Raw genomic sequence first — 22511 nt, 5'->3', positions numbered from 1 at the left:
TTTCAGCAGTCAAAAATGCAGTTTCCGACATTTTGATTCAGATATTTGACCGGTTGCATCTCTTATTTGCGACCCAATGGAGGTAAATCAATTTTAGTATTTAGGAGGTTGCAGGGGATGCAATGACTTGTGGGACTCGAATCCCCACAAAAGAATGGTGATCTTTGTTTTGTGCTCATTTCCGCACACTCATTATGAAAGCTACAATATTTTGGTCTATCACAAATGTAAATGTTGATGACAGAGATCTTTGGCGAGTGTTACTTTGTTTGATTTCTCCAACACTTCATTTAATTTTTCTATAACATTCCCTTTTTTGTAATCCTTTTTACAATAAAGTATTTTATATTTGAAAGTAGCCAGGGTTAGGAAGGACATAATTTTTAAGTTCTTTACAGAAAGAAAAGGTGATGTCTAAAACCATGTTGCAGCCCATCTGTTGAAGTTTAAAGATCCAGTGAAGTTCAAATGAGAATGAGATGCGTATTTTAAAAATATTATTTTACAAATTAAACACACTGTTTACATGTTCTGTTTTATATCAAAAGACTGCATCCATAAAGTATATCACACATGTTTAGAGCAATGATTCCATACAGTACTTTATTATACAATTTTTCACTGAACATATTTACAGGACATATAGTTTTGCTTCAGTGCAGTACATAGGAACACTGCATAAGTACAAACAGTTGAACAGTTTTGAAAAAATGAAGTAGCACTTACAAGAGCTGATCATACAACCTATGTAAAGCAACAATTATTACTGCATATGGAAAAGTCTGACAATACTAATATTTTAATATAGTTTTATTTAATTGTAGAAACAAGCCACAACCCCAACTCCAAACTGCCAAACCCTTTATAACACTTAAATAAAAATTGAAAAACACAGGCGCGCCATTTTCTCAACATAATGAGTTACCTTTCATACAAATGGGGCATTACTTTGGCAGCTCTGGAAAATGACTTTGTTGCTAGATATCAAACATTGATAAACTGTAAAAGGAAGGCTTTCGGCATGCCTTATATTTCATTATGACTTCACAGTGATATATTAGAAAGACTGGAAAAGTCAGCATAAAATATTTCCACCATTTATTTCAAACTTGTAATCAAAGTGTAAAGTATTTTTATATTTTTTTTTTCATGTTTAGAGTGAGGAAAATACAAAATTACATTTTTTTCTGATGAAAAGTAGCATTCATTACTATGTTACAAGAAAATGCAAATTAAATAAAAAATAATGGAAAACATGACAGAGTCACTACATTATAAAGGAAAAAAAATATTGTAAAATACATGTATGAAGCAAAATATGTGCTAGACAAAAAAAAATAAATGAAATATGATTAGCAATGAGTATACACTGAAATTAAACCATCTGCCCTCGGTAGTATATTTCAGTAAATCAATAATATGTTTGGCACTTCTGAACAGTAGCTGTCCGAAAGATCAATGCATACTTAATCATTAAAAAAAAAGAATATATGTATTTAACATAACTTGCAAAACCAGTACTTGGCATTTACTGGCAAATACTTCAATATATTTAAATGAACATTCCCACAGAAGAAAATTGGCATGCACTACTCAAATCATATCGTTGCACCAGTTTGTCAGAGATGAGTATGATGTCATTTCAGGATTTAGGCCATTTCTTCTGCAGATCTTGTATCTGACTTAAGTCGTACAAATTCTTTGGCCACTTCATCATTAGTTCTTTGTGAAAGTATCCTAAGGATAGTTAAGCCCGTTTCATCCATCTGAATATTCTTCACAAGTGGGTACCAAGAAGCACAGCTTCCTTTGTCCATTATGTCCCTCAGCTGGATAACTGCCATTCCAATAACGCGATCTTCTCTGGCAAAGCAGTAATCCTTCACACAGATATGAAGCTCAAAAGCTCCTGGGCCATCTTCATTGCTGAGGAGGCTGTGGACATAAAAAGATATAGTTGGTTAAACAATTGTAACAATGTTTCTTAGACAGATGTGGCCACATACAGGTAAATTCCAATCTTGCAACATTTAAATACTTGACTCTGGTTCCATGACATATACACATTGTTATAAAGAAAATACTCACACATATGCACACACACACACACACACACACACACACACACACACACACACACACACACACACACACACATAAGAATTTTATTGTATTCACATTAAACATATTTTACAAAGATTTTTAGATGAATGTGACTTATCATGATAGTGCAGTGGAAAAAAAAAACAACCATAATGGCAATAAATTAATATATTACACAAATTACAGGAGGTCTTGTGAGTGCCCCAAATCTTCTTGCGAACTGCTTTGTTAATCCAATCTTCTTCTTACAGCTTTGTTAGGTAGTGTTTTAGGAGAACGTCTCACTTTTGAGGTATAACACATATTGCAAGTTTTGGTAGATGTTAGTATGTTGAGTTGATACTCATGTGCGATGAGTATTAATTAGTGGTACCACGTGGTTTTGACGTTTTTAAGTAAGGAGGCTGTATAGGATTTGATTTGCTCTGTTTTAGCTTTGTGCTTTATATTCTGGAAGGCGAGCCAAAGATCGTAAGCTTACTAACACATAAATGTTAAGAAGATTGGATTTTGGTGGTTTTACATGAATTTAAGTTGGGCAGTACCTGCTGGTGACCTCCTCGTAATTTGTGTTTATATTGTAAAATGGTCTATAGATTACAACCAAATTAATTAAAAAGGACAAAAAAAAAAACAGAAAAGTATTCTTAGAAATAGTCATCTGTATGGAAAAAGAGCCCAACCCTATTAGTGTATTACGAAAAATACTATGAAAATGAATATTCGTAATATCAGATTAAAATATATCTACAAAGTTTTCCGAATTTAAATAATGATATTATAGGTTTATGTAAGATGCCAGATATTATCATGTAGAGAATCGAGTGCTATGATTATGCTCTAGTATCATGAAAGGACAAACAAGTTAAGCACTACTGTAGTGCAGTAACTGATCTTAATTGTTAAGCACCTTGGCTTAAGCTGTTAACATTGGGTATTGCGCTAGGAAATAAAATCTGCTAGTAGTGACTAGCGAATGACAGTGGCAGAACTAAAAATGGATTTCATTCTGCCTGATATCTGTGCTAGTAATCTTTCCTCACCTTCTTTCTTTAATGTAAGACAGTATGTTACCCTGTCTTTTTGACAGCTCTGGCTAAGTGCTTTATGACTTTGAAAGCCAGCAAAACATTTAATGCTTTTTTCTGTAACTAGTAGTACATGGAGCAGAGAAAGATCCATGCACTACAAAGAATTATGATCAGGTCTCTAATTGTAACCCTAAATTATGTGTTCTCGACATGGATGCCAAGGGTCAGTAAAGCTCTCAAGCTGAATTTCCTGAAATCCATGTCTTGAACATATAATAATATGGCTACAATCTGAGACCCATTCATAATTGTCTACAGCCCATATCCACTAGCATTCAAAGCTATAAGAGTAACACATACATAAATCTCCATGAATAATGCTTTTGTTGTACATTCAAAATGATACCCAGATCTAAAAATGTAATAATTTTAAAATGCTCATTCTCAGGAATAATGGCATACAACAGGCTGACCACATGATGCAATAATGGCCATAATAAGATGCAGATTTAGACTTTATTAGTCATTAGGCCTTGTGAGTAAAATAAGGGAACTTGAGATCTTCACTGGCTATGAGACTCATTTGAAAGGTGAACCTTGTCAATGTTCTGATTTACATTTAATCAACTACATTCATTTATGTAGAAAAAAAGTTTTCCTACATACAAATTCCAGAATTGTACTATCTTACATTGACTGTAGACACTTAATCCCAGGAGTGACTTTGTTATGGTCATTACTGCTCTTTTTCTACAGTGGATGCAGATATACAGGATTTCATGTTAATACACACATACAGAGAATGGACACGTGGTTACAGTCCCTCAAATAGGGGGTTAACTTTCGAGCAAAAACACTTTAAATGTGTCAGAGTTTTAGATTTTGTTTTGTTGCTACTAGAATCATGCTGCAATTTTTGTAGTATCAGGGTTCACATTATTTTGTGTGTGTGTGTGTGTGTGTGTGTGTGTGTGTGTGTGTGTGTGTGTGTGTGTGTGTGCAACTACATATATAAATATATATATATATATATATATATATATATATATATATATATATATATGTGTGTGTGTGTGTGTGTGTGTGTGTATATATATATATATATATATATATATATATATATATATATATAAACATACACACACACACACACACACACACACACACACACACACACATATATATATATATATATATATATATATATTTATTTATATATGTATAGATATATGTATACATATATATAGATATATAAATGAAAAAAAAACTCAGTAAGCATTAAAGTGAAAGAAAAATTAACTTGAAACACAGCACAAAAAGACTATAACTAGTGCTTTTGTCCCACTTTACTAGACCAGGAACTTCATCAGAATAGTCTTAGGAAATTATATTATAAATTTAAATACATTAATAAGACAGCTAAAAACAGCCTAGCCAACAACCATTCAAACATTTCAGCTGACTGAAGTCACATGATGTATACAGAATAAGAATAAATAAAAATAATTCCATGAACTGCTGAAAGATATGTAAAACTATTACACTAAATAATGTGTTTTTAGGTTGATAATGTGAGTGATGAATATTAAAATAATTTATATCTTAACAAGCATTTAATATTAATATTTTCATTCCGACCAGAGAACTTATTCCTTCATGTTCCCTGGTCTGAATGAAAATTCTTAAAGAAACTAACACAGCCTGCAAGGGATGCAAATACAAACTTTCCTTGGAGGCAAAAATCTCACAAATGAGGTTGTGAAAAACACACACAATACATCCCTCACACATACCACTCTTCACACACATGGATCTTCTTATGCTTAGGCACTTAATAACATTCCCAAAACCTTTCCTCAGCAATCATTAAAGCATACACCAAAACCAACACCAAACACCGCACACAAGCTTACACCCAGTGGTTCTCAAAGAGTGAAGCCTATGAGCAAGAGCTTTATCTAATACTCTTGTCATTTGGGATTCCCTTGTATGACACACTCATGCTACACTCACCATGTCAGACAAGGATAAGATAACTATTAGTTGCCTATCTGCAGCCAAGATCCATAATATCACACATGCCTTAATTTCACTGCACACCAGGTATTAATACGATTCTGTCATAGTCCATGTGTGTGTAAATGACCTAAGATGCACCTCATTGGATGATATGAAAAGAGACATTATACAGATCTCTGAGTATGTGTCAAAAACAAGTACAAGCCTTGCAAGTGAGCAACATTCTACCTTCACCAACAATGATGCCACTATATATTCATACAAATAATTGGCTTAGTTTCTGGTGTTACTCCAGGGGGATCAAATATCTGTCAGCATGGCGGACATGATTAACAGACCACATTACCTTGCTAAGGATGGTCTGCATCTGTAACACCTAGGCTTTTGGATATTGGCTATAAACATTAACCACCCCTTTGAGCCTTTCTTAGGCAATGCCAGAATGACAAAAACTGCTAATGTAGCAAAAAAAAAAAAAAAAAAAAAAAGATTTAAAGCAACCTTAAGGTATTACTTCTCAATGCTAGGAGCCTAAACAAAAAAAAAAAAAAAAACTCCACACGCTACAAGCCCTCCTCACTATGGAGAATGTAGACATCTGTGCCATTGGTTTAAAGATTTAGAAAGTACTCTGGCAATGCAAGGTTACAGTGCCTTCCACATATTTAAGCCAACAACAGCACAGACAGGTATTAAAGGTGGAGGTGTCTTGCTCTACATTAGTAACAAATATACCTTTAGGGTGATCAAAAATTATGCCATCGAGCTCATTCACATGCAAGTCACTTTAGATAAGGACCATTACCATATCTTGGCTAGCTGTAGGTCACCACCTATGCCGCAAGAGTCTCATAACTCTTACCCAAACCGCACCATTCAACCAAATACCCTGTTCATTGATGATTTTAACTACCCTTATATAGACCGGGAAATGTACACTGCCTCAAAATCACAGGTGCAATGCTTCCTGGACTTAATTAACATAAACACCCTATACCAGATTATGCGCACGCCACCCAGAGGGTCAAATACACTGGATTTAGTACTCACCAACATGAGAGAGCATTACATTCCCTTACGTTGCCCTTCCTCACTAGTGAGATTGGATCACACAGCTGTTATAAGGCAAACTACATCCTATTAAGCAACAGTTTGTTAAAATCCAAGGCTCCCCCTAACCCTGGACCACAACTACCTCTGCAAGTTCATTCACAGAAACCCTGTACAAAATGTAAATGGCTGCACAGAGTTAGCCATTCTTACCAGAAATAAGCCCAAAACAAAAATAAAAAAAAACACATTTGTGGAATCCTCACCCCTCAAAAGGGTATATGACAAAAAAAAAACAGTAATTATCAAAATCAGAAAGAGCAGCTCCCATAAAGAAAAGAGCTCGCTGATTCAACTAAGCAAGAAACTATGAGGTCAGGATAGCCTCTCAGTTTATGGACAGTCACAAGGTGTTCTTTGTCCAGAACCTTAAAGGTAACACACAGCAGTGTGCTGAACTTGAGGTTAATGGCACCACCTTCAGTTATCAGGGAGACATAGTGCATCTACTGGCTGATAATTTCATCTCTAACTTCACCCCTCACTCCCCTCCCAGCTACCCCTTGTGAAATCCTTTCTAGAGTACTCCCTCAACTATTAGCAGGGATCAGGTTGTGAAGACGGTCACTAACTCCAAAAACACTACTTCATTGGGCACCAGCCACCCAGCCTAGAAAGGCTCACCCAGACTCTGCTACACTTTGCTGTGAAGGAAAGGTTAGTTTGCTTTTTATTTGTTGTATTTTGTATTAGTTTATTGCCTTTTTATATTTTGTATACTGTGATTTGTTTTCTTTATCTTGTGTTTCACTTGTATTCTGCATTTAACTGCATATTAAAACTACAAAAGAGACCACATCTCTGTCTCTTGTGAGTCAGGCAGAATTTTTTTCCCACCCATCCACCCTGTTACTATTCTGTTCTTAAATACCACTGTCTTTCTAGTTGCCTGCCTCTTATGTTAATTTGACCATATTTCCTCTGTTTTCACTGGCTTGTGTGAATAAGCACAAAATTATCATTTTGTGAAATCACTCCCCTTTAACTTTTGTATTGGCCATCCTACTGTATTCCATAGTACCAGAATACAAAAGTGACCACCCCCTTTCAATCTATCTTGCTGTTTTAAAAATAGTGACTCTCCACAAAAACTTAACTTTTTAGACAGGTAAAACTTAAGTTACCTACTTTCACATCTAACTTTTCTAGTGCACACCACTGTGTTTAGGATAAACCATTTTTTTCATCTTACCATTAAGCATCCCTGTGACTAGCACTTGCTCTAATACCTGCTGGAAGCCTTAAACAGATACAAGCATGCAACTCTCCTTATTAATAAGGAAATTAATCATAGGCGCTAAACAGCCTATAATTGCAAAGTACCTTGCCAAGGGAAGGGAAAACAGCTCCTGTACTTTTCAAAAAAAGCACCAAACCAGGCATGTCCAAGGGTCAGCTTCCGGTGATTTCTCCTGTCCACCTGGTGAATCTGGGCATACTGGGGTAATGCAGCAATTGCCTCATGTGCACAGAAAACCCTCTCCTCCTACCACCCAACACTACAACCTGTGAGAGATGCACTTACATAGCCAAACTGGAAGCAAAGCTCTCTCCACCCAAGATTGTGCTAGATAGTCAAGAGGAGAAGGTTAACACCTGCACTACACCTCAAGCAACACATAGCCCTTCTAAACTCACACCACCAACACCCACTGATAGCAACACTAAATCCATATATGCAGAGGCCCTTAACTGTAACCTGCCCAAGCAACAAGGACCTATGAAGCTGAAACGGAAACAAACACCAATCACAACCAAAGTGTCACATATCTCACAACACCAGTGTGCCACCAAGCAACAGCCCCTAAGGCAAGACAACGTACCTAACACTTTAGTCATAGGTGATTCTATAGTCAGGCACACTGATGTCCCACTCACCAAGCTGAACAAGGAGAAAATTACAGTCAGCTGCCTGTCGGGTGCTAGGATCCGCCACATAATGCTTGCACTCAAGTCACTCCACAACAAGTACAAATATGACTCCATCATTGACCATGTTGGAGTGAATGACTTGAGACGTACCTCCCTGGACTACACGAAAAGAGACATGGAAGAGCTCTTGGATCATGTGGCCCAGGCAGGTATGACCCTAGCCCTGAGTAGCATCCTGCCTTTGCCCAGAATGATACCACAACATAAGGACAAAATGATTGACTTCAACAATTGGCTAAGCTTCTGGTGTCATTCAAAGGGGATCCAGTATCTGTCTACCTGGGACGACATGATAGACAGACTACGATGCTTTGCCAGAGATGGTCTGCACCTGTCGCACCTGGGATTCAGGTTACTGGCTAAGGCTCTTGCCACCCCTATAGTGCTTTTTTTAGGCAAAGTTCAAAGGACAAAACCACCACTGTAACAAGTACAAGCATGCAAAATCTGAAGGTAATGCTACTCAAAGCTAGAAGTCTACACCTCAAAATGCACACTCTCAAGGCACTCCTAAAAATGGAGAACATTGAAATCTGTGCAGTAACTGAGACCTGGTTCAAGGCTTCAGAGATCACCCCTGCAACACCAGGCTACAACTCTTGCCACACTTTTCCGCCACCAAACCAAGATCGAAACACTAAAGGTGGAGGAGTGTCCATATTCACCAAGGATAGTCACACCACCAGGCTAGCTGCCCAATGCAATGCGTCTGAAATTCTCCAGGTGCAACTAACACTAGGTAAGACTGCAATCCAAATTGCAGCTTGCTACAGATCCCCCACCATGCCCTTGGATTCTCACTACACCTTTCTAAACATACTAGAAAATATTAAGATACAACCAAACACCCTAATACTGGGTGATTTAAACTACCCTGCCATTAACTGTGAAAACTACTCATGTATCAACACCTTTGCCCAACGGTTCTTGGAATTCATAAATTCCAACGCCCTGGATCAACTGATCCATAGTCCCACCAGGGGCTCCAATATCCTAGACCTGGTAATTACCAACATGGGAAATCGATGCTCCGAACCTACGGTCACCCCCTCGTTGGTCAGGTTAGACCATAAGCTAATCACGCTTAACATCCACATCCCCCACCCCCACTCCCCAGTAAGGAAACCTCCATAAAAAAAGCTTCCCGAAAGCCAACTTCATGCTACTCGAGTCAGAAGTGGCAAACTTCATGACACCCATGCAGACAGGAACTGAAAGTTCGACTGCTGAGTCCTACACTAAGGCATTGTATGAGCACATCCACTCATGCATGAATTGTGCCATGCCGAATAGAACCAAGATGCTCTCCTCCAAAAAAAGGAAGCCAATCTGGTGGTCCCCTACCATAAACAAACTTTACAACAAAAGGAAGAAACTGTTGCAGAAAAGAGGAAAATCCTACGATGCAAAAAAATTCCTTTACCAGCCTCAGTAAGAAGCTGAGATCCCTCGTAAAATCCTCCAAAGCTACTTACGAAAATAAAATTGCCAAAGATTCCAAAGACAACCACAAGGCATTCTATAACTATGTCAAAAATCTAAATGGCAATGCTCAGACCTGCCCTGAGATACAACAGAATGGCATTAAATATACTGATCCCAAGGATATTGCCAATATCCTGGCAGATTGATTCAGTGTCAACTTCTCCCCCCTCTCACCCCCTAAACAGCCCATCTCAATACCGGAAGATTGTCAAATTCCAGTAATAATGGACACACAGATAAAAAACGCAGTCTCCAAAGCTAAGAATACAGCATCCATGGGACCATATGACATCCCGGGATGTGTACTACATGAACTACAAAATGAACTGGCACCTCACCTAAGTGTCATGTTTAATCATACCCTCACCTCAGGCTTTGTGCCCACTGAGTGGCGTACAGCTACAGTTATCTCACTCCACAAGGGAGGATCCATCTTGGATCCTGGGAACTACTGCCCCATCAGTCTGACGAGCCTGATCTGCAAGGCCATGGAACGTATTATCATGGAACTTATAAAAAAGATATTGGCAACCTTCAAACACTGGACCCCATCCAGTTTGGGTTCGTGAAGGGCCGATCTTGTCTCCTGAACCTGATTGACTTCTTTGAATCAGTCTCCAGAACAGTGGATGAGGATAAGACAGTCCACACAACCTATCTGGACCTTGCCAAGGCCTTTGACACCATCCCACATTCTGGAATCATAGATAAACTGACTAAGCTGGGCATTAATCCTCACATCACTCGATGGGTTGTCAACTGGCTTACTAACAGAACCCACACTGTAAAAGTAGCTGACTTCAAATCCCGATCCAGACAAGTGACAAGTGGAGTACCTCAGGGTTCAGTCCTGGGACCACTCTTGTTTGGCATCTACTTCTCTGAAGTACAGGCCAACACTAAGGGACTCTGGCTAACAAAGTTCACAGATGACTGGGAGCCATTATTGAATCCCCAAATGATGTGGATACTCTACAAAAGGGCCTTACAGAAACAGATGCTTGGTGCCAGAGCCATGGGCTCAAGCTCAATGCCAAGAAATGTATTGTTATCCCCTTTGGGAAAAAACATGTATCCATGAATTACCATATAGGTGGCAGTACACTAAACACAGAAAGTGTGATAAGAGACTTAGGGACACAGGTGGACAGTGGTCTCACCTTCAATAACCACATCACCACAACAGTCAGGACATCCTTCTATGTGGCACACCTCATCACTAAGAGCTTTTCATGCAGGAAAAAGGAGGTCATTGTCCCCAATGTACTCTTCCCTCATTAGACCCATTATAGAATACAATGCCCCATTTGGTATGTACCTCTCAAGACATCTGCAACAACTGGAAAGACTGCAGAAATACCTCACTAAAAGAATCACAGGCCTAAAGCAGATGTCCTATGCTGACCACCTTAAAAAACTCCAGCTATACTCTGTCGCATATCGTCTATTCAGAGGCGATCTCTGCTTAACATATAAGGCCATGTCAAACCCAGAGCTGTTGGACATGCTACACTTAAAGAAATCTCAATCCCTCAGAGTCATATGCTACAGAGATCTAAACCTTGTTATCACAATAAACAAAACATGCTGGAGAGGTAGGTTCCTGACCCAGAGACTCCCCAGACTCTGGAATAGACTGCCCATACATGTCAAGCAGAGTACCTCCTTGGCCTTCTTCAGAGGGAACCTTGACGATTGGATGGGAGAAAGGAAATTCACCCAGGGGATCACGTCATTCACCCTGCTAGACAGGGGACCAGGGAAGTAAATAGTTTGGGAAGAAATAGCCAGGGAATTGTTATGGCTATGCTTGCATAGGCCCTAGGACCGATAGCCTAGTACCAGCCTATGAACCTAAACCTGGTTGCTTTTTGTATAGAATAAAACCTGACTTATCAGGACCACTTGAGGCACTCTTCAACTACAGCCTCAAAACAGGTTATGTATCAAGTGAATGGAGGAGAGAAATGGTCATCATGCTTTATAAGGACAGACCATCAACTGACCCCAGAAACCACAGATCCATCAGTCTTACAAGTCTAATATGCAAAGGCATGGAATGAATTATCATGGAAATGATTTACAAGGAAATTGACAACCTCCAGACACTGGACCCATCCCAGTTTGGTTTTGTTAAAGGACGATTGTGCCTACTTAACTTGGCTGATTTTTTTTCAAGAGGTCAGCAAAGCAATGGATGAGGATAAAACAGTGTATACCATATCGCTTGACCTGGTCAAGGCATTTGATACAATACCCCTCTCAGGTATTGTTGACAAGTACTCTAAACTAGTTATAAATGCCTGCATAGCTCATTGGATTGCTGGCTGGCTTAGATATAGGACCCAAGAAGTCAGGATTGGTGAGACCACCTCCACTAAGAGACTGGCCACCAGTGAAGCACCTCAGGTTTCCATGGTGGGCTAGGTCCTGATTGGCATCTACTTCTCAGAAGTAAAGACTAATGTCAAAGGCCTTTGGTTCACCAAGTTCATAGATGACTGTAACTTGTGAGCTGTCATAAATCCCCTCCATGACACCAACATCTAGCAAGATGGACTGACACAGGCAAATAACTGGTGCCACAGCCACAGTTTAAAACTCAATGCCAAGAAATGCATTACAATTCCTTTTGTAAATTTTCCACCCAAGTTAACACTTATTCCATCGATAAAAGACCTCTTAGAATCAACCTGGTAGTTAGGGATCTGGGAAAATATGTAGGCAGTAATCTGGCCTTTGACTATCATGTAACACAGATAATAAAATAATCTTTCTTTGTCACCTAGCATATGGGTAAAGGTATGGCATTCAGGTCCGAGAAAGTTATAGTAGCACTCTACTTAGTCATTCTCAGGCCCATTGTTGACTACAATGCTCCATTTGGCCTGTACCTAACCAAACATTTGCAACAGTTGGAATGCCTGCAAAGGTTTCTCACCAGGAGAATCCAGGGCATGAATAACCTGTTCTACATGGATCGCTTAAAGGCCCTATCACTGTACTCAGTATTGTACATACTGCTGAGATGTGATATATGCCTTGCTTATAAGTCATCTTCAGATACAACCCTATTGGATCTCTTGCACATCCACAAAACTAACAGCACTAGAAACACTAGATACAAGGATATGAACTTCACTTGTAACATAAAGAGAATAAGCTTGAGGAACAGATATGCAATGCACAGGATCCCCATGTTATGGAACAGGCTTCTCATCCACGTGAAGTAGAGTTCATCACTGACCCTATTCAAATGAAACCTTGACCACTGGATGGGAAATTGCAAATTCACCTCTGGTCTGGCTCAATGTCTCTGATGGACAGAGGTGGTCAGTAAGTGAAATGTTATCCATTTAACACCCCCAATCTTTTAGCTACCTCCTTACTAACATACCCACTTCCTAATAGATAGATCAAGGACAAAATGGGTCAGGATGCATGGCTAGGCTAATAAAGGCCCTTTGTGGTCATTAGCCTAGTATTTTTTTTCATATATTGTGCCTTTTGAACTTTTAAGGTAGATGATATTTCAATTTATTTAAATTGACAAAAATGCTCCATCATACATCTAGGACATTCTTGACTTTTTCAAAAAAGTTAGAAAAATTAGGATCACGCCAGACATGGCCCTTGTTACCATTGATATGGAAGCTCTTTACACAGTACTTCAACTTGAGTACTGCATAGAAGCAGTTAAAGAATTTATGGGTACTAGGACTTCCACCAAACCCACAGAAATACATGCAATAGGTGAGCTTCTGGACACAGTACTTAAAAACAACTGGTTTCATTTTAACCAGGGATGGTACAAACAAACAAGGGAATAGCCAAGCCTAGCAAACATAGTATTAGCCAAGTGGGAAGAAAATACCATGAACACCTCTGAGTATTTCCCATATATGAACTGTTATTATTGCTTTATTCATGATATTTTCAGCTCATGGAACAGCTTGGTGGAAAAACCTACGGAATTCTTTGACTACAGTGAAAAGTCGGTAATCTTCCTTCATTTCACTAACGACTACAGCTTTGAAAATGTAGAATTTCTGGCTCTCACCATTTACAAAACATGTTGTTACATGCAAACAGTGTGCACCCCGAAATTGCAAAAGAAAAATGTTACAAAGTTACAAGGGATAAGGATAGCTCATGTGTTTTGGGGAAATGATGCAGTTTGTGCATAACATGGACAAACTGCAAAGTGATTTTCTTGAAAGGAATAGGATAAGAAACTGATAAAAGATGTACTCAAGTCCCATTTCAACCATGAAACAGAACGACGACCCAACTCTATTAAATCCACCACAAAGAGAACAAATTAATATACTGAGCTCGTAGAATGATAATGACAAAGGAAAACATAAAATAAGTATGATTCTCACATTTTCAGTGGACCCTCTGGAAAGGAAATGTACCATGAGTGAAAACTGGAGCATCATCCATGGGAACCAGTCCATTAATAAGATACTTGGCCATGAGCCTATTTTCATCTGTCTTACAGGGTGAAATATTTAGGAGCTGGGTAGAAGGACATGCTTTGCCAACTACAGAGCCAAATGCTATAATGTTGATGTTGGGGATTGTGCTCTTTCTCTGCAATCTCAGAATTGTCATTTTTAATTAGCATGGGATGCAGGACCCCTGCCCCTTCAGGATGCAGATGTTGTGACTTTGAGTAAAGAAACAGCTTTTATTATCCATACTCAAAAAAGAGATATTACAGCCCAGCGAGAGATGACTTCAAAAGCCAAGGTTGTAGTTTATAAGGCCAGCTTCACTGCATGTTGAACATTCTACACAGGCAAGACTATTAATGCCCTAAAGGTAAGGGTCACTAAACACTTAGACATCCAACTAATCCACTAACCAGACATGCTCTACCCTGCAGAAACTTTGAGAAATTTCTGTTCCACATTGTGGAGAAAGTAACAACTGGCCAACTTGAAGGCAATACAGGAGCTATACTTGAGAAAAAGAAACTGGAGTGGCAGATTTGCCTAAAAGCTTACTGGCACCAAGGACTGAACACAACCTATTTATTTATTTTATTTATTTATTCCAGTTTGATGACCAGGGATGTCCACTGGGCTTTTGAAAAGCCCGTTTTCAGTGGAGGCCCGGAGATAAGCTCCATGACACAGGTACAATTACAATAACATTTACAAGTAAATTACAAGTCAATTAAGAATTAAAAATCAAAATTGCAACCAAAAAACAAACTTTTAACTAAAAATGAGCGGACTGCACACAATAGGAGAGCTGGAACACAGCTTTAATATCGACAGTAAAAAAACCAAATTCACGAAAGCTTTGCGGCAAGTGAATAACGCCTTCTCTTCAGACAACAACTGGGTTACAAGGAGAATGTTTTATACATCATAATTAAATTCATTAACCAATCAAGTTAGAATGCATTATTACTAGATCAAAAACCATGACTACCTTAAAAAGCCACCATTTTAGCCTAAGAATTACTAACTTGTAAATTACATATGTTTCATTAAAAAACTATTCTATACATCATTAAAAAACTAGACAGTACTGCAATAAGAATTTTTTATATATATATATATAGAATGGAAACTAGTGTTTATATGAATTAGTGCAAACAACAATTACTAATTTGTAAAGATTGTCCTTAAATAAAAATATGTATGTTTATACTAAAGTTATAAATTGATTATTCAAACTTAAAATAATCAACATAAAATTAAATATGAAACTGATGAAATTATCAAAAAACTAGATTCAATTGAAACTTGTTCATCGTGTTAAGTTCTAACCAGTAAACACGTGTATATATAGCAATTTAAAATATGGCTGGTAAATTACGTGCTCACTTGCTTAAAAATAAGCTTTCTATACAAATAATGATTGTCTGTAAATAAAATGGTTAATATGCTCTGCCTCATACATCAATGTATTCTGCCAGTATACGTTCATACATGAATGCAATATTCTAAAAACAAAAATGTCCTGTTTTACAAAGTTCTCCCCTGTTTACCTATTATAGGTCTACTGTCTAGTTTTTTAATGATGTATAGAATAGTTTTTTAATGAAACATATGTAATTTACAAGTTAGTAATTCTTAGGCTAAAATGGTGGCTTTTTAAGGTAGTCATGGTTTTTTGACCTAGTAATAATGCATTCTAACTTGATTGGTTAATGAATTTAATTATGATGTATAAAACATTCTCCTTGTAACCCAGTTGTTGTCTGAAGAAGGGGTTATTTGAAGTTGGTGGGATTTGGAGTGTTTCAAAGGGCATGTAAAAGGAAAATCAAAAATATATCGCAGTAGTAAATTAGGCCCATCATTAAGAGGAAAATGTGCATGGGGGCTGAGAAGGTTTGTGGATTTGTAATAGATTTAGGTTTTCTGACCGAAGTGGGCGATTTGGAATATAGGGGGGGAGAGAGTGGTGGAAAGAGCTGGACAGCTAGAAGGTTTGAAGATGAGTTTGTGAGCTGTGGAGAGTTTTAGTAGGGTTAGCTAGTTTGGTACCTCAAGCCATTGTAGGGATTGGAGAGAGAGGCAGTGATAAGTATTTGTAGTTGGTGGCAAATTTACTGATTTTATTGTAGCAGGATTCTAACTTGGATTGTAAACTAAGTTAGAGGTTAGTGAACAGGGGAGCACCGTATGTAAGAGAGGGAAGAAGGTAGGAGGAGGCTAAGGTCTTTCTGTTTGCTGGAGTGAGGAAGCTGTTATGTCGGTACAATAGTCCTAATTTCTGATGAGTTTTTTTAATAGCAGTATTTATGTGGATGTCAGTTTTTAGGTGATGATCAATAATGACACCAAGGAGCTTTGTGTGAGATACAATTTCAATGGGGGAGTTGTTTTGAGTTAATATAGTGAAGGAGGAATTGTCAATGGTAGAAGTTCTGGAGGGAGTAAATACCATTAGTTTAGTTTGAGTCGAGTTTAGGGCAAGGTGGTTGTTAAGCATCCAAGATTCTGTTTTTGAAAAGGCTGGCTGGATTATTAATAGTAAGTCAGAGGGAGTGTCAGCAGTGCAGATGCTAGTGGAATCATCTGCATACTGAATTATAGAGGAATTGGGGATGGAGAGATGAAAGTTATTAATGAAAATGTTGAATAGAAGGGGGCCTAGCACAGATCCTTGTGGCACATCAGTAGGGGTATGTAGCAAGGAGGAGATAGATGATTTCCATTTCACTGCTTGGTGTCTTTCAGAGAGGTAACTAAAGAACCAAGATAGTGTAGAGGGGGAAGGTTGAGAGTAGAGAGTTGGGATACGCATATGGGATGGGAGATGGTGTTGAAACCTTTAGATAGGTCTAGGAATAAGGAAGATACTAGTTTGCCAGTGTCACAAGCTTGATTGATGGATTCAAGGAAGGACAGAAGAGCTGTAGTGGTACCGTGACCGGGACGGAAGCCATGATGGGTAGGGGTGAGGAGGCTATTATGGATTAAATGTGACATTAGTTGAGCATGCATACATTTTTCTAGTATTTTTGAGAGTGGAGAGAGAATTGCAATAGGTCTAAAATTGGTGGTGTCATAGTTTTTACCACCCTTGTGGAGTGGAATTATGAATGCGTGTTTCTAAATAGATGGGACTAGGGATTCTTGGATAGATCTATTTATTAAGATAGAAATAGGTAGAGCTATGTTGTCGGCCACGAGTTTGAGGAAGAAAGGGGGCAAGTTGTCTGGTGCAGTACTTGTGGGAACAGGGTTGAGTTTAAAGGAACATGGGTATTCTGTGCTGTTAGAAGGATGTGAAGAGGGTTGGGAGACAGAGCTAGGAAGAGGGTTGGGGAAGGAGGTGGTTAGTTTAGATATACAGTCCACGAAGAAGGAGTTGAATGATGTAGCAGTGTCAAGTTCAGACAGGTTTGGATTGGGGCAAGGGTTGTCTTTGTTACCAGGACAAAGGAGAGAGAAGATATTATTCCAGAATTGTCTTAGGTTGAAGGGGTGTGCAGATTGTAGTTTGCTGTAGTATAACTTCCAGTCTCTAGTCATTAGTTGTTTTATAGAATTTCTGAGCTGTTTGTATTCTAGTAGGGTAGTGGGTATTTTTTTTATGGAATTGCTTCCATTTTGTTATCCCTTAGTAGCATGGTTTGCTTGGTTTCTTTTGATAACCAGGGAGATATCTTAGATTTGACTCATTTGGTTCTGAAAGGAGCATGGTAATTAAGTAGATTCAGAAAGGTGTTATCGAAGTAGGTGGTAGCATTGTTGAGGAGCAGGATTTTTAGGGGGGACCAGTCGATAAGGTTTAGACAATCCATAAATATTTGTGGGTTGAACTTAGAAAGGTTTCCAGTTTGGATATAGTGGTGTTGTTTTAGGAATAGAGATGGGTGCTGGTCTGCGAAGATGGGTAGGTGATCGCTGATATGGTCAGGGAGAGTACCAGAGGATGAGATTAGGTTGGGGTGGGATACTAATATCCAGTCAAGAGTGGTGCCTGAATCTCCATTTTTGTTAGGTCTAGTAGGGGTATTAATTATCTGGGTAAAATTGAAAAGGTTGATTGCTTGAGAAGGAGATTGAGAGTTGATGTTAGCCCAATTGATGTTTACATCAGTAAGGATATAAGTTTCCTTTTTGATGGTGGAAGAGAACCAGGAGAGGATATCTTCAAATATTGGAATGTATTGTCACCTGGAGGAATGTAGAGGGTGGCTAAACATATAGTTTTGTGGTCGTTAATCTTTAGATATGCTATTGTTAATTCTGAGTTAGAGAAAGTAGGGATAGGGTTGGTATATGGTGTTTATGTCTAGGAGGAGGAGTAAACTAAGGCTACTCCACCTCTTTTCTTGATGGGTCTATCACTGCGGATTATTTGGTATCCTGGTGGAAGTACTTCATTATAAGTTATATGTGTGTTTTGCCAGGTTTCTGTGATAGCAACAATGTCTGGGTGATTATGGAAGAGACAGGCATGAACAGTAGGGACTTTATTGTGAAGGCTTTGTGTTGTTAATAGATTTAGGAGAGTGGGAATGTGAGCGAGTTGGGGGATTATTGAAAGAGGAGTTGATGGGGCCTCGATTGGGATGAATATCTCCTGACAGAGAGAGAGAGAGAGAGAGGTAAGGTGAAGTAATTGTATGAAGAGGTTGATGGCAGATTGAGATTGTTTGTATGGATCTAGAGCTGATTTGTTTGGGTGTGGTTGGTGGGGAAAGTTGGGTGTTGGTATGATTGGAAAGATTTTGGGTTTGTAGAGAAGGGTGGTATAATAGGGAAAGAGTTCAGGAGTTATTGAGAAGTAAGGTGGAAGGGATTGGTGTTGAAAATTGGTTGTATAGTGTGATGATGTGATATATGGGGGTGAGGAAGTTGTGTCAGATCTAAGAGGGTTGTTAAAAAATGTAGTAGTGTTAAAGTTAGTTGAAGAGATATGGGAGGGGACATAATGTAGGTAGCTAGGTGTAGAGAGATTAGTTAGGATATATGTGATTGGGAGATGGAAGGAATGGGAGGAGCAAAGGATAGTTAAATTTAGATGTAGTTGGGGTGGATGGGAATAGGGGGCATGGAGGGGAGTAGAGTGAGCCCGGAGGGTGAACAGAGCGGGTTCAGACCCCTAGCAGAGGTGAGTCCCAGAAAAAAAAAGTATCAGTGAATGCAGGTAAGGGCAGGACACTGAAAAGTATTGCTGTGCTGTCTGGTAGACTGTAGTTTAAGTAATTCCATCAAATTTGTGTAGTCTTTACTAACAGTTAGATACTGTATATATTTTTTATATATATATTCCTTCATTGCAGTTTCAATTAGTATTATATTCACGTTGGCTGACTACTACAAGACGAAGTAGGAAAAAAATAGATAAGCTGACATCATGTACTTAGAAGGACTTTTAAATTTATATGTAGCACTGCTTTCTAAAACAGGTCTATATCACTTCAATGAATGGTCACTTCACTGAACGGTGTTTCATTGGAAATGCCATTGATTAAATTCCCCTCACCCTACTAATTATATATAGCAACACTGAGATTGCACTACAGTAGGGAAAGAGCAAATTTCCAGATCCTCATCATAATCATATCTCTAAGGGTATGTAATAAACCGCCTTAGCCTCAGGTTATGTGGCCTGAGGCAATGCTGCATTCCTGCCCTGATTAGATTCACCACTTCCTATTAATTAGCCTTTGCTTCACACATTTACTATTTCCATTTAGCTATACACATTCTGCAGCATTTCTCCCTGAGCCTCCACTGAAAATGGGCTCTGTCCCAGTCAGGCTTTCCTGGTAAACAAATGTTAAATAAAAAAAATTAGTTTAAGTCTCTTTTCAACAAAGATTCACACATTTGTGATATCTCGTCCATCATAGATTTAGCTTGTGTTAGTTTACAACCTTTAACATTTGCACTGTTTTAGAAGGTAAGACTATTGGGACCTATCTTTATATCATACCAAACATTTCTTTGAATTATTCTCCGTTTCAATTATGCATGGATTAAAGTCTTGCTTATACTTACTGCTCAACTAAATTCAGCTTCAGCACACTACCGAGGTGTAGACACTTCATATAGCTGCATATTTTTCCACTCTCTCTACTCATCTCTGCAAAGGTTTTTTGCAACATGCACTGGTAAAACACACACATACAGTGGAGGCTCACTGATTCCTATGGTGGGAACTACACTTTGCTGTTTTATAGGGATTACCAGTGTGGCAGCTACTACTTATGACATGTGTTATTGACAATCTCTTTTAATGTACCTCTTTTGACAGCATTTAGATGGAACAAACTGAAACATGTCAGTTATTTCTTTCTTCATTTATAGATTCATAGACTAGTATTAGACTAACATTCCTTGTGGGCCATTTTAAGCCTAGACAATTACCCCATGTAAAAATCAATTCTTGTACTTTGTGTCTGCAAGGTAACCACCTAACCATTATGCCAACCCCCCCCCCCCCCCCCCATTCGGTTCATTTTCATAGAATGCTGCAGTTAGTCTCAGACACAGCACATACAGAACCCTTTCTTGTCTCTCTGGACATGCTTATAAGTGATCCATCACTAGAAAGTCAAACTCATGCTGTCATGGAAAGGCTGATATGTTCCTGACATAAAGGATACAAGGCAGGTGCTCCCAGTAACAGGTTCAGCCAGATTATCCTGACTAGCTGTGGTTATGAGTACTACAGTATAACACTTTAGGATTTTAATCTACCTGGGTGTCACATATCTTCAGTACTTGTTGCCCCATTTAACCATGGCAAATAGCATCTACTTATTACATCATACATAAAATCATGTACTAATAGTTATACGTAGCCAGGGACAAGATTTATATAAAGTGTTTGTATCGATTAGCCACTAACCATATAGGATAGGAATACAGCATATAATCTATAAACCTATTAGCTACCAATACGAATACATATGTAGAGCAGGTATGAAGGATAAGACGTACCCAATTATAGCTTGGATGAACTGTCTCTGATGTACATTTATGGCTCCATCTCAAGTTAATTAACAATGATCTCTGTGTTAAAGCAGATACATACTGTATCTCGTGTAAACTGGATTTCGAACTGACAAAGCTCTCTTAAGGGTGAACACATTCATTTATTTGTTTTTCAATAAAAAAGTTTTGATTTCTAAACAAGTTATAAAAGCTTGATTACTCTGATATCTCAGGTGAGCTTGTCAACAGTTCATGGTTCTTTCTTCCTGATTTTTAGGATTCTTAACCAGCAGCATTGTTGCTGACAAGTATCATTGTTCCCTGTGGTCTATTGTTTTTCCTTATGGGAGGGAGATGTCTCACCCCCCCAAGGCTGGAAAACTATTGTGCCTCAACTCAAGGAACTACTTCAGTAGACTGAACTTTTACTTACCCGACACAGAAGTTTCCCAGATGAAAGCACAGACAACTTCAGAAGACCGACATCCAGAATACCGACTCCGCATGCAAGGTAAGTAACCACTTAGTTATCCTGTTGAACTTTGCCCATTACCCCTCATGGTAGTGTGATGTCGGAGTTAGTATATTTAGTTAGGGGTGAAGCCCCCAACATAGGGTGGAGTTGGGCACAGCCCCCCACATCGGTGGGTTTAGTTTAGTTTCGCGAATTGTTTTTGTTCAGGATGGCCAAGTGGTTACTTACCTGGCGTGCAGAGTCGGTGTTCTGGATGTCGGTCTTCTGTCATTGTTGGTGCTTTCGTCTAGGGCAAGTGAGTGTCAGGTAAGTAAAATTTCATTCTACTGAAGTAGACCCATATACATATATATATATATAGATAGATAGATAGATAGATAGATATACTTTATGTACAGGGATACATAAAAATGTGTAAACTCAAAAAAGTCAGCATGAAAAATGTCGACCTAAAATAGTTGACAAAAAACTTTATGAGCATTATTTGCATGGTCATAGCATCCCATGCTAAGTAATAATAACAATTTGGATATTGCAGAGAAAGGGCATAATCTCCAACCCCAATTTTATAGCAAACTTGCACAAGTAAAAGATTTAACCTCCAAACAGTCCACATTTAAAATTCATATAACATTCATGCACATATGCCAGCATGTGCTCCCACACGTACACAGACTCACACAGACACACACAAACACAGACACATACATGCACACACACACACACACACACACACACACACACACACACACACACACACACACACACACACACACACACACACACACACACACACACACACACACACACACACAACACACATGATACAAACAGATTTACATACCCACAATGCAAACAGAATTGCAGTTGCTCATTGCATTGACATGTGCATACACATAAACACCTACACATATGCACACACACACACATGCC

The 22511-nt window shown here is 38.6% G+C and overlaps 1 protein-coding gene across 1 annotated transcript in view; it reads right to left on the bottom strand.

The window, feature by feature from the left end:
- Positions 1-576: 576 nt before the first annotated feature.
- Positions 577-22511, bottom strand: part of UNC13C (unc-13 homolog C) — a 4920764-nt gene continuing 4898829 nt past the window's right edge. The window contains exon 32 of the mRNA XM_044078941.1: positions 577-1935. Coding sequence (XP_043934876.1) covers positions 1650-1935 — 286 coding nt within the window. The 3' untranslated portion in view covers positions 577-1649. The remainder of the gene's footprint in view (positions 1936-22511) is intronic.

The sequence above is a fragment of the Protopterus annectens genome, chromosome 7.part1 (assembly GCF_019279795.1).
Source record: "Protopterus annectens isolate FY-2018-M chromosome 7.part1, PAN1.0, whole genome shotgun sequence".
Classification (NCBI taxonomy): domain Eukaryota; kingdom Metazoa; phylum Chordata; order Ceratodontiformes; family Protopteridae; genus Protopterus; species Protopterus annectens.
Note: the sequence above shows the minus strand (reverse complement) of the source record. Positions and strands in the feature narration are given on the sequence as shown.